The sequence below is a fragment of the Emys orbicularis genome, chromosome 2, assembly GCF_028017835.1.
Source record: "Emys orbicularis isolate rEmyOrb1 chromosome 2, rEmyOrb1.hap1, whole genome shotgun sequence".
In the NCBI taxonomy this organism is placed as follows: Eukaryota; Metazoa; Chordata; order Testudines; family Emydidae; genus Emys; species Emys orbicularis.
This window is the reverse complement of record NC_088684.1, coordinates 287,236,173-287,250,103: the sequence shown is the minus strand read 5'-3', so window position 1 is coordinate 287,250,103 and position 13,931 is coordinate 287,236,173. Positions and strand designations below refer to the sequence as shown.

General features: G+C 42.4%; 1 protein-coding gene across 2 annotated transcripts in view; it reads left to right on the top strand.

The window, feature by feature from the left end:
• The first annotated feature begins 6,285 nt into the window (after positions 1-6,285).
• CTDSPL (CTD small phosphatase like) overlaps positions 6,286-13,931 on the top strand; it is a 115,120-nt gene continuing 107,474 nt past the window's right edge. For both annotated transcript variants that reach the window (XM_065398260.1, XM_065398259.1), the window contains exon 1: positions 6,286-6,440. In XM_065398260.1, the coding sequence (XP_065254332.1) occupies positions 6,365-6,440 (76 nt within the window). In that variant the 5' untranslated portion in view covers positions 6,286-6,364. The remainder of the gene's footprint in view (positions 6,441-13,931) is intronic.

Below are 13,931 nucleotides of genomic sequence, written 5' to 3'. Positions count from 1 at the left end.
TTCTCCCATAGGCAAATATAAGGGGAAATAAAGATCTTATCCATTTAATCTCATGAGCTGAAATTGGGCAAATAAATCAGAGATTCACCTGGATGTGTGTGGGGGAGAAGAGGGGGTGTTGGTGCTGCAAAGCTCCAGACCAAAACTAATTTATTTACTTATTTATCTTTATTTGGTACCAGTCCTTGAAGTAATTGTATCTTGGGTCAGGAAAAGAACTTTCATAGCATCATGGATGAAATGCTGAAATCTCTTACTGGAATGGGGTAAAGGGGGCATAAATGGCCCTGGGGGAATACACTCAATTAAATGGGGTTTCCCTATCAGCACAGAGCTGCTTGAGTCACCCTAGGCTGCCAGCCTTTGGGATAAGGTATGGAGAGGAGATATGTGAGTAGCAAGCAGAGACAGAGAAAGTACATGCGCTTTGGCTATTTTTAAGGGCCCATGGGAAGCAGAATGTGACTTTAAGCAGCCCTGGAGCTGCTATTCCTTATAGCAGAGGTGGGGCAGGCAGTCCAACAATTTGGGAAGTGTTTAAAATTGCCTTTTTACCACTGGCCCCACATCCTCCAGTCCCTCTCCCATTCCTGTGCTGAGTTCAGAGCCATGTAACAGAATTGGGGGCAATATATTGGTTTCCAACTTTGCTCTTAAAATACTCCTACATTTACATAGCACCTTTTATCCAAGGATCTCCTGTGTTTTACAATCATTAATTAAGCCTCAAGACAACCTGGTATGGCAGGTGGGTAGTACTATCTCCATTTTACAGATGGGAAGACAGAGGCATAGAGATGCTAGGTAACTTGCTCAAGATCAGAGATCAAGTCACTGGCAGAAGCAGCTCTTTTTTCCTAACTTCCAATCATGTGATCTTGGCACTAGATCATGTCCCTTTCAATTCCATGGGATGTTTTCAAATGTGAAAAAGCTTGTTTTGTAGCAAAGTGTTCTATGTTAAAAAGGAAGCATTTACTTTTGCTGCTATCAGCTCAATGAGGGCCCATCCTACTCCCCCTAGGGGAATTTTACACTTGACTTCCATGAGGGAAGGATTAAGATCCCGTGGTACTATATTGTAAGGAAAGGAAAATTCTGCAGTTTATCTCATTAACATAAATGCTGTGAAGTTAATGTAAACTACAGTATTCTTGCAATAAATGGCTTGATAGATTGATTAAATGTCTCAACTTCACTTCAGCTATTAATCAGTTACAGCAGCTGTTTATTGCTTTGTATACTTCAAAGGAACAGAGATTATCCCTTAATTATCTCATTGCAATTCATTCATTGTTTTCTAAATAGTGCCATTACAGTGGCAGATTATAGTAGTGAAACTGTGTCAATACAAAGTTACAGCGTCCTTATTTTATGATGGTGTAAATGTGATGTAGTTGAGATGCAATTGTAATTTCAGTGCAACTGCTTGAAAACCCCATTCTGATACCTTACAAGAAATTATGATGAGAAAACATCTTAATGCAAGTCTATTGGGGCCCTGTTCTCACCAAAGCAAAACAGAGTATAATTCTCCTTTGAAATATATGTACATACAAGAATCAGGACATGTTAAACCAGGGGGTATTTGATCACTTCCCACTTTACTGAGTGGATGTGAGTTCCAAACATTCTGTGCCTTTGGGCATGTCTATACTACAATCTTAAATCAACCTATGTTAGGTCAATTTACAGCCAACACAGTAATTACTCCAGTGGCTGATGTCCACACTACCCTCGATGGTGCTCGTCCTCACCAGGAGCGCTTCCACGGACTGAAGAGGGCCAGTGGAGAGGGGACGGGGTGAGAGCCAGGGCTCCCAGCTCTGCACAGCTCCCCACCGGGAGCCCAGCTGCCCCCAGGCTTCTTGCCTCCCCGCTCCCAGCCGAAAGCAGTGGGGCAGCCTCCTAGGGCTTCTCGCCTCCAGCGGAGAGAACTGCACTCAGAGTCCAGTCGGCTGCCATTCTCTCAGCAGGGAGTAGGGAGCCAGGACCCCAGGGGGCAGCAGGGCTCCTTGTGGGGAGCGGGGAGCACAGGCATCAGCCCAAGCCGGGAGCCTGAGTGGCAGCCCGGCTTGGAGCAGAGACCCGGCAGCATCCCAGCTGGAGAGCCAGGAGCCGGCCTTCTTGTCAATTTCAGGGGTCTTGACAAGACAGCCAACAGCCCATGTAAGGAATGCAGTGTCTACACAGACAATGCGTTGCCCTAACTACACCAACATAAGCCCTATGCCTCTTGTGGAGGTGGAATTATTATGATGGTGTAGCAGGGCCTTACATCATCGGGAGCAAGGCTGTAGTGTACAAACTAACATAGTTAGATTGACATAAATTGCATTATGTCGACCTAACTGTAGTGTAGACCAAGCCTTTGACTACACTGTCTCGGGCCATGTCTATACGTACAGTGCTGCAGTGGCGTAGCTGTACCAATACAGCTGAGCCACTGCATCACATCTGCTGAAGACGCTCTATGCCGATGGAAGACACCTCTCCCGTTGGCATAAAGAAACTACCTCCACGAGCAGCATAAGTTATGTCGGCAGAAGAAGCTCTCCCACCAACACAGCACTTGTGCACACGAGCGCTTATGTCGGTGCAATTTATGTCGCTCGGGGTGGTGGAATATTCACACCCCTGAGCGACATAAGTTTTGCTGACACAGGCTGTAGTGTAGACGTAGTCTTAACTTCTATGTCACAGTCAGAGGACAGTGGGAAATGGGGCAGGGAGGGGGCCCAAACAAAAAAACTGAACAAAACAACAAACAAAATGAATACAATCCCTCTGAGGATGTCCGATTATTTTATTTCAGAAAGCATAAAAAGGTATAAAAGTGATGGGCATCTTTACTTACTGTTATAGGCAGAGCTGGCAGCAAGGCTGCTTAACACTTTGCATTCTAAGACCCTGTTTTCAGTGGCTTATAACTCGATCAAACTTCAACCGTTTGGGTTCAAATTTTCCATGCCAGTTGTCTGCCTCAGGCCGAGTTGTTTTGTAAAATTTCACAGTAATGCTGACCCCCAACGTTCAAAAATCATTAGTTTGACCTCCCAAAATCATGAAATTGTTTTTAAAAAGAGATTATGTCATGTTTTTGGTCTGGCATCTGACTTTTGAACTCTCCCTGCTCACTCCCAGTGTGTATTTGACAATTACAGTGTTACCAACTCTTTCTAATGTATTGTAGCGGGGCAGTAGTGCCACTATAGTTAAGTTTGAGACTAGCTTATTGTTTAACAGCAGATTAGTCTATGTGGTCTGAAAGCCACATGTTTACTTGGAGTGTCTTGAAAATCACTGTGCCTTGTGGGAGTCTAGTGTAAGACTAATGGTCCAAATTTGAGGTCATTTGAGCAAGGGGTTCCTGAGATTTAGCTTCCCCCCCCCCCCGCCATTTGTCATGTGACATTAACATTTTATGGTTCTTTTAATTTTTTTAAGTGAATAAGGCAACGTTAGCACCAGCTGCAGGAGCTCTCACTAGACCCAACCGAGATGGGGGCCCCATTGTGTCAGGCACTGTACAAACACATAATAAGAGACAGTCCCTCCCCAGAGGAGCTTACAAAGTAGTATAAAACTTGGCAATGAGTTTGTGATCTGGGACTCAGGCCCATCTCATATATATATCACATGGGAACAATTTGTAATCCTTGCTGAATTAGGCTCAGAGGATAGCTTCTGTCACTTACTTCTGTAGCTGCCACCTGGCCCTTTTGAGTCAGCCCCATCTTCTTATGTGGGTTAGCCTCTGCCACTCATTTGGGTTAGGCTCACCCTGTCTCCCTCTCCTATGAATTCCCTGTCTGTGAGCTGAGTTAGTTCTGCCCATGCAAGCCACCCAACAACACTGCTAGCCTCACTCTCTCATGTGTTTAGCTTGTACTTGTACAACTTTCCCTGTTAGCCTCAACCTCATTGTTAGCCCCTCCCACACCTGGGCATTAGACCGGCCCTCTGGCTATTAGCCCTTCCCCTCCTGTCCCACAATGTGGATGTCAGTATCCCACCCCTGTGGACTAGCTGTGTCCTTCTGGAATAAGGTAGTCTCTTCCATCACATTTGTATAGGTCCCCAGTCTGGAATAGCCCTTCCACCCCCGAGTTATCCCCTCTCCTTCCTATGTTAGCACCCCCCACTCCTCTCAGGGATCTTCCCTCCCTTCAAATGTGATAGCTTTGGTTACTGCCTATGGGATGCCCCCTCCCATTTGTAGCACACTCCACTGGACAGCCCCACTATTAATATGTATTAGCCCCTCCCCGCCCTTATCGCACAACCCTTCCTACTTCCATGTGTTAGCCCCTCCCCTTGTCAGATGGCCCTCCCCTCATCTATGTCAGTTCTGCCTCCTACAGAATAACCACTCCCACTTTTGAAGGTTACCCCTCCCTTTGTGTGACAGGGTTGGTCCCTATGAAATGGCACACCCCATTTTTGGAGTTGACCCTTGTGGGATAGACTCTCCCCCTCAGGTGTTAGTGCCCCCAGTGACTGACCACCCCCACTTTTGAAGTTGACTGGTCCCTTGTGGGGTAAGGTGACCACAGAGCGAGTGTGAAAAATCGGGACAGGGGGTGGGGGGTAATAGGTGCCTATATAAGAAAAAGCCCCCAAAATCGGGACTGTCCCTATGAAATCGGGACATCTGGTCATCCTACTTGTGTGCTAGTTCCTCCTCCTGTGGCTCCCCACCCCCTAAGGAATAGTCACTCCCACTTTTGAGGTTGACCCTGCCCATTGTGGGATAGCCCCACCCTCGTGTGTTAGCCCCGCCCCTAAGGGATAACCACACCCACTTTTGAAGTTGACCCACTCATTGTGGGACAGCTCCACCCCCTCGTGTGTATTACCCTACCCCCTAAGGAATAACCACGCACGCTTTTAAAGTTGATCCCGCCCATTGCGTGACACCCCTCTCCCTGGCGTGTTAGCCCCGCCCCTAATGAACAACCACGCCCAGTTTTGGACGTCGCTTGCCCCTCAACCACACCTCCTGTGCCAGCCCCGCCCCTCGGAGCTGGTCCCGCCCCCTGAGCGGCCGGAGCGGGGCGTTTCCCGCCGGGCGGCGGAGGCCCCGCCCCGTTGTTTACCGCTCGCTCGGCCGGCCAGGCTGCTGCCACCGCCTCCATCTCCATGTTGGAGCGTCCCGCTGTTCGCGGCGCGGCGGGGAAGCAGCGGGCGGGGGAGGCGCCTGTGGCCTGGCTGTGAGGGGAGGGAGGCGGGGCGCGCTGCGAGCGCACTGACAGGCTCTGAGCGCGGCGGCGGCGGGCGGGCGGCTGGCAGTGGTGGCGCAGCGCGGAGACCCGGACTGGAGCCCGGCCCGGCCCCCTCCCCCAACCCCGGTTCTTCCTCCTCCTCACAGGGCGGCGGTGGCGGCTCCTGCCCCTGGAGCTGGTGTCTCGGCGGAGCCCGCAACGCTGCCGCGGGCGGGGGCCTGGGCTGGGGGAGCGCTCCGGGGGCGGGTTCTGGCTCCGGGCGTCGGGGGGCATGTAGCGATTGCGTGTGTGTGGGGGTCTTACAGGTTTCTTAGGGAGGGTGGGCTCTCGGGCGGGGGCTGAGGGAGGGGCGAGAGTATTTAGGGGCCGGGCAGGATCAGACTGTTTTGGGGGGCTGGGTTGATTTGGGGGTGATACAGGTTAGGAGGAGGGGGATCCGTTTATTATTGGGGGCTGGGTTGATTTGGGGGCGATACAGGTTAGGAGGAGGGGGATCCGTTTATTATTGGGGGCTGGGTTGATTTGGGGGCGATACAGGTTAGGAAGAGGGGGATCCGTTTATTATTGGGGGCTGGGTTGATTTGGGGGCGATACAGGTTAGGAAGAGGGGGATCCGTTTATTATTGGGGGCTGGGTTGATTTGGGGGCGATACAGGTTAGGAGGAGGGGGATCCGTTTATTATTGGGGGCTGGGTTGATTTGCGGGTGATACGGGTTAGGGAGGGTTGGTACATATTTCTGGGTGGTACAGGGCTTTAGGGGGTAGAGGGGTTTCCTAGGCAGGGTATTTTTGGGGTGATATATTTTGGGCGTTCTAGGGGTGGTGATTCGGGGGGGAGTGATACGGGATTTTTGTTCGTGTTTTTGTTTTGGTGGGGGTGATATTTCCCTCCTTCCCCTCCCACCCCCCACTGGGAATTACTACTGGAGGAGGAGGAGGCGGCGGCACTATAGGAGGGGTCCCCTGTGCGCGCGTTTTTTTTTTTTGGTGGGGGGGGGGAGGGTTGGTTTTTTTTCCTGGCTGGCTTCGTTCCTGAAGGAGTTTTGGGAGAGAAATCTGCCTATCGATCCCTAAAAACAAACGCACACAAACCTGCCTCTGGGAGGGAAATAGCCAGGTGAAATCGCACTCTGTTTCCATGGACAACCCGTCCATTATCACCCAGGTGACTAACCCCAAAGAGGAGGAAATACTGTCCTGCACTCAGGATAAAGGTAAGCGTTCCTTTCAGATTATACTAAAGTGATGGGCGCTGTAAAGATGCATGCAATAATAATATACACTCCGCAGATAGTATAAATATCCTTCCAAAGCACTGGGAATGGAGGCGTGTTTGGTTGTTTATAGGGTGTAGGTTGAAGCCAATATTTGTGTGATGGCCTCTGACACTGCTTGTCTAGATAATTCATAAAATTATTTTAATTTAGCATTAACTAGTTTTTATTTAAATAAAATATATTGTGTCTCCAGAGGGTCCTTTAATGTAACTTCTGTAACCTTGTTTTTGTCACCCTGGAGGCTCTCTAGGAAGAAACATCTCTGTCTGGCTTGTTAGAAAAATTTGAAATCTCATTCTGGGGCAGAGAGACGTTTGTGGGGGAAAGAGGGTTGTGACTCTCCCAACCTTAATTTAAAACAGAAAATTTATCTTCAGATCTTGTTGAAGGATTCTGCCTTGACCCTGCAAAAGAAACAGAGGCTACTTAGCATCTGAAAGTGGTCAAGCAAAACTGATCTGTAAATATACAATCATAGGCTGTTTACAGCATCACATAAAGATTATATTGTGCCCTGACCCAAAACAGGGTCCACAAAGCCTGCTCTGGGGAGCCTCCACTGCTCAAAAGTTAAGACATTGACAGTTGTCCTCACCCTCACTGCCCTTCCAGGATGTTGCAGGGGTCTTGAACTGTGGGTGGCTAAGTGACTGTTGTGATACAGAGGTAGGCACTACAGGATAAATAAAAGACAGTCTTTAACACAGAGTCCAGGGTCCCTGGAATTTTTTTGAGAGCATTACAGATCTTAAAATTTATTGTGTGTATAAATGTGTGGGGTGGGGTTTTTTTGGTACAGTAGGTAAAAACAAGGCAAAAGGAACAGAAATGTGCATATATGAAAGTAACATCTGTTAATAGATTCAGCACTATTCCTTTTTATTAAATAACTCAGTATTCCCTTTCCCTGTGATCAATATCCATCATTTTCTGGGTCCTGCAGCACTCTTCCTTTTTTCCCTAAGTGTGAAGGTTCTTGTAATGGTAAGGAATTCTGAATAGCTAGAGGGCTCGGTCCCTGTTTCATTCTAACAGTGTTTTAGAGCAAAACACTCCACACCCAACCACTGATTGTCATCCCATACCAGGAAGGCTATTTGTAGGAAAGTACAGTGATATATAAGAAATTAATCCATGCCATTAGAGGTGGTTGTTATAAAGGAGCATTTTCTCCTTTGGAATAGGAATGCTACAATCACTCTTCTCTCATGCAACCAATTGTGAAATGACACATTGACTATGAGGTCTTGTGTATGCAGACTTCTAATATTTCCCACTGGTGGTAGATTGGTTTGGGGTGTGCAACTGTATACAAGGCACTTGTCATTGACATTTTGTATAGGGTCTCACAGACATCTTTGGAGTAGGGTTAGGTGATACAGTAGTTAAAACATCAGTGACACCCAGAGGCCTGTTTATATTGGAGCTCCCATTATTGCTGTTATTACTGGTGAAGGTGTACTGGTGTTATCAGCAGTGAGAATTTTAGAGTAGACAGAATAGTGGAGACACAGCTGATAGAGTACAACTTGACAGCTTGTAGTAAATATATGCATTTGCAATAAACATAAGTGTCTTCAGGTTCATTATTCTGTGTTTGATTATATATTATCTGTGGTATGTATTTGCATGTTGTATATTCATATATTACTCATTCTAGTCTAGCTTAAAGTAAAAATCATGGAAAATTAGCCAGTGTGCACCGGCATAGTAGTGGTTTTTTTAAACCTGGGAATTTTTACAGCTTTAGAAAAAGGTAATTCTTGGTTTTATAACTTGCAATATAGGTTACTGGTCTTTAAAACTTCATTTTTAATGGATTTTTGTTATTTAAAATGCTTCTCTACATTTTTACCTACGTGAATTTTAGATTGAATTTGTTTCAAAATTTGTAACAAAATAATATATGCTCTGAGGTTTTGTCAAGTGTCATTCCTATGCAAACTGTTAAGGTAAAGAGTTGTAAATTGCCTATCTGCTGGGTTTTGTAATGGAAATGCTGGCCATCCTTAAAATCTAGGTATGGTTAGAGGATTTTCTATTTTTCGGGGTTTGTAGGTTGTTTTACGGTTATTTGCATACCTCACTTTAGTGATTTCAGGTTATGGTAAGGCTTCTTTGTAACTTGGGGATTCCTTAGAGTTCAAGCAAAGCTTTAAGATAGTTTTCAGAGTAGCAGCCGTGTTAGTCTGTATCCGCAAAAATAACAGGAGTACTTGTGGCACCTTAGAGACTAACAAATTTATTAGAGCATAAGCTTTCGTGGGCTACAACCCACTTCTTCGGATGCATATAAGATAGTGTATGCTAAAGCAGAGCCTAAACCTAAGGTGCAGTATACATGGGGCTATAGGGAACTCGAACTTTTAGTGGGAGGCAATGCAGCTGTATAAATCAGGGCGTCAGGGTTAATCTTCAGTAACTTGTTTGTGTTAAATTGACGTGTATACAGTGGTTCTCTAACATGTATGTTTTTAATATATGCTGATTTAACTCTTGAAGCAATCAGTTCCAGAATTTGTTTTTAGTACATAATGTCTTCTGAAATTGTTCTGTAATTATAAAAGCACTGTTTCTATTGCTTCAGTTTACTCTGTCCACTTCCTGTATGATTTTAGGCTTTGGCGGTGAAAATGTGCTCAAGGATATACCTTGTCGTATAGGGTTTTCAGGAGTAATTTTTTAGCTATTTAGAATACAATATCTATGCTCAAACTCTGAAAATGTTTAATATCTATATATTTTACCATTGCAAGGTGCCATGATGCAGGCTAGCAAAATAAAGACCTACTTAATAGGCACTGGGGGCAGTTGTCTTCATGTAAACATTCTGCTTTAAAAATGTCAAAATATTTTCTTGCTAGTCCAAAGTGCATTAAAAAATCCTTAAAAAATTGGCTTCTATGGTAATGGAACTTCCCATTCAAGTTTTTTAACTATCAGTATTACAGTGGCACAGTTAACAAATATTTAATTCTAATAATTGGATCAAAACCATGAAAAAAGTTGACTTTTTTATATGAATTATTCAGTGACTGACTGCCACATGATGGTGCACTACATTTAGTTCTGATAGTCAAAATGAAGGCCAACTACTGAAAGTTGTAACAACTACATTTTTAATGATTTCATTTAACATTTGTCCTGAAATAGTTTCTTTTCTAGAAGTTGTTACACTTTCAGCTAATTTTGGTATTTGCTGATGTAAGTGTAAATAAATCAGTGCTTGGAATTATAAATCTCTTGTGCAAATTTAAAAGATTGGATGGCTATTTAAAAATATTTTTAAGCAGAAAGCTAACAAACTCTTTGATAGACTTTCAATAAGCTAAAGTGTTCCCCTTTGCTGGAAACTCCGGAGCTTGACATTTCTGCCTTTTGTAATCTCAAAACAACAACAAAAGATGTAGCTAGCAATTAAAATGGAAATACTTATAAGAATAAGAAAAGTAAAATTTCTTGTCTGTGGGTGACAGATTTTATCTTAGTTTTTATTCAAAATTTAGATCTTCATGTTACAGATGGAAAGTAGACACACTTATTTTAACTGAATTATTTATATTTATGTACTGATCAGTTACTTCTTGATATACTAGTTAAATGCTTCATGTCTTGAAAAGAGAGCAGTGATGATAGATTTTAGCATTGAATATTGTGTAGGCAGACAAGCTAATTGATAGGTATTGTGTAATTAGGCCAAAGAAGTGTATAGCCTTTATTTTGCATCTGTGGATTTCTTTTTAATCTTCATCAATGCAGAGATTGTAGGCTGTTTAAATAGTCATAAATTAACGTGTATGTAGCTGTGACATGAAATTCTAGTCCAGTTAGTAAGTACATTGCTGTCCAGATTCTCTTTGATGATTGGCTGATTTTCTCAGTTCAGACACATCTTTCCTAACTTGTTCTAAAATTTGACCATGATCAAAGCTCTCATTCAGTCATTTGGAATTATTGCATATTGTCTTCATGAAAGTCTTTTGTTGTATGTGTAAAAGCAATTATTTTTTGGAAAAATTTCAGACCTGGAACACCCAGTAATCGTATTTTGAATAAAGTATAACCCTTAGTACTTTATGAAAATATAAAAGCCTTGAGGAGCTTCATTTCCCTCCTTTTTTACAAAGAGTGTTCATTGTCATTTGAGGCAATATGTTTGCAGTACCATTGTAGCAGTGTTTGGCCCAGGATATGAAAGAGAGACAAGGTAGGTGAGGTAATATATTTTTTTGGACCAACTTCTGTTGGTGGAAGGTACAAGTTTATGAGCTACACAGAGCTCTTCTTCAGGTCTTTTTTTATTTGAAGTAATAAGCATTTCAAAAGATCTTCACCTAAAAGCTCACATTTGGAGTAGAACTGAAGTACAGTGTTCTTGAATTTTAATGTTAACATGATTTAATCACAACTTAAGTGTCTGATATTTGGAATATTTTATTTTCTCTTTATCACTGTGATTTCAATAGGATTTTTAGTGCTTCATGAACATTTGAACACACTGTTTTAAAATAAAGTATCGATATAACAATTTTTTTTATGTTCACCAAAACACACTAAATAACATGAAGTAGAAAGTAACATTAAGAAGAAAATGTAGAAGTCCCCTCTAGCTCTGCATTGGAATGTGGTTCATTACAGAGGGTAAATTCTAAAATGTTAACTAGTGACGGAATTGTTATATGAAACCTGAGCAACCACATTAAGTTTTGCGTTCTAGATACACTGTAATAACCTGTGGTAACCTAAGATTTAGTTTAAAGTTGCAGTTAAAACTCAACAAACTGGGATGATGATGATGATGATGATGATGATGATTATTTTGGTGATCTGAATGATAGTTTATACAAATATCTGGTACTCAAGCCATATCTGAGGGCTGTGAAACTGTCATTTTATTTAATGGTGGTCTCTTTGAATTCAGACTTGTCTTAATGTGGTGATTTAACTTAAGCTTTCAGAAACGTGTGCCTTAAAAAACAGCAAGTTTGGACTATATTTTGTCAATCTGGCATTCAGAAATGCAAATTGAAACACATTTCTAATATGAGTCAATAAAACACAGAGTGTGATCTGTCATGCACTATATTTTAGCCTTCTCATTTTAAGCTGTGCTGAGATTCACACTAATAAACATCATAAATATGTTTCCAAGTAATTCATGTGTGCATGGAAATTGCTCATCACATTAGTGCTAACACTAATCTGAATGATAAAAATATATGAAATACGAAGCCGTAAATTCTCATTGAGGAGTGTGTGATTTGTTTGGTGTATGGGTGGGGCGAAAGTTCACTGTAAAAATCATTTGAGTCTGCTCAATAGGCATCTAAGATTTTTTTTGTGAAACCTGATGAAGCTGTTCCCATTTAATGACATTACTATGCACTTTCTCCTTACCTGGCACCGGCTGACCTGGAGGCTCAAACAGTCAAGTTAAAAAAAAAAAAAAAAAAAAAAAGCCCTTTTTGCTGCTTTGTCCCGCATAAAGAACCCTGAGATACTTTTAAGAAAACCATAAACTTGTTTTACATTAGATATATCAGGAATACAAATCTTGTATTTTCCACTTTTGCTGGAGGAATCCTTGGAGTATCAGAGAACTGTAATGGTGGAAGATGCCTGTTTTCAGATGGAGGGCTTGGGCTGTAGAAAAATTCACAAAAATGCTTTCGGCCACTTATTTGCCAGGAGTTAGAGTTAAATAGTTGCAAACAAAAAGTAGTCTGAACCTCTTTCCCATGTTAGTTGCTTAGGTTTTAGTTTCTTATACATTTCTTGATGACCTAAGATTTTTATCTGTGCAATTTTAACATTGCATGGCAATAGTTTTAGCAGGTACTAAAATCTGTTTGTTACAGGACAATCCAAATTATTGCAGATCAGAATGAATGTTAAATAATCTGTGTCTTTCAGTACCAGTTATATAGAATAATGTAATATTAATGTTTACAGTGAAATTTCCAGCTAGTCTGTGTTCTTAGGCCTTGTTCAATATTTTATTAAAGTAGCTTTTACATGAGTGCAATAGAGTGTCTAGTATTTTAGCACAGGTTCATACTACTGCAGTGTTTTTTTTGTTTTTTGTTTTTAGGGTTCTTAAGCGTAATAGATTGACAGCACTGGAAACTGATGTCTTTTATCTACAGAACAGATGCAATAAAATGCATCTTTAAGTATACCACATAATTAAATGCTTTACATAGAGGGTGAATCAAAAGTCAGATAATTCTTTTAAAGCAAGACCGTTTCCTCAGTTTTTAAAAAACAAACAAGCCTGAAGAACCACCGCCGCTTTCCTAACAATTACAAAGTCTTTATAAGTAGATTTGAAGGCCAGAAATCGTCATCTAGTCTACCTTCTGCATAACACAGGGATGACCCACCCTCAGGTGAAAAATGTCCAATGTGCCAAAATTTACTGAATGTATAATGTATAATTTTTTAAAGGGTAAACTGAAACTTCTGGAAGAGGTATGTAGGAGATGAAGTAGCAGCTAATGTGGTGTACAAAAGATACATTATGAATATTCCATATTCTTTCATCTTGGAGGTCTTGTCCAGCTACTGACCAGACCATTTTGCTATGCCTGTGAGATCTGACATGGCTCCAGCTCATGGCAGTATTGGTGCTGCTGATTGCTTGAGTTCCCAAAGCTTCAGCAAGCAATAGGAGCAGGAATGAAACTCGGTATCTTACATAACACTACAGAGCCCTACAGATGGATGGCGTAACTGGAAAAACAATATAGATACAGGAGTACTTGTGGCACCTTAGAGACTAACAAATTTATTAGAGCATCCGAAGAAGTGGGCTGTAGCCCACAAAAGCTTATGCTCTAATAAATTTGTTAGTCTCTAAGGTGCCACAAGTACTCCTGTTCTTTTTGCGGATACAGACTAACATGGCTGTTACTCTGAAATATAGATACAGATATATTAAAAAAATGTTCAAAACAAAACCTTAGTAATATGCATCTATAAGCCAGAAAGTTGAGCCCATGTAGTTGCATGGTAAAACTGAACATGTTTCAGATGACTTTCATGGTGGTTCAGTAGCTTATTAATAGCACCTGTGAAACTGATTAGTCTTGTCAGTTTCATTCTTCTGCTGCTCCTTCAGAGGCTCTTCCACTTTCTGGGCAGTGTTACTCAACAGTGGAGGATTGTCTCTCTTCCCCCCCGTCCCCTCCCCCACACTCCTTCAGAGTTCCCAGAAGCAGCAAAATGAAACTTGATAGCAATCTTTCAGTTTCATGACTGCTGTTCCTAGCTATTAATCAGCAGTGAAACTGTAAATAGTGTTTTTGTTATGATGGTGCGAGGCAAAGCTGTGATCTCCCCCTCACTTCCAACAGCCAGGAGAGGGGAGCTGTACAACAGGGGGAAGGAGAGAATTTTGTCAAGGGCATAGGAGTAAATACCTAATCT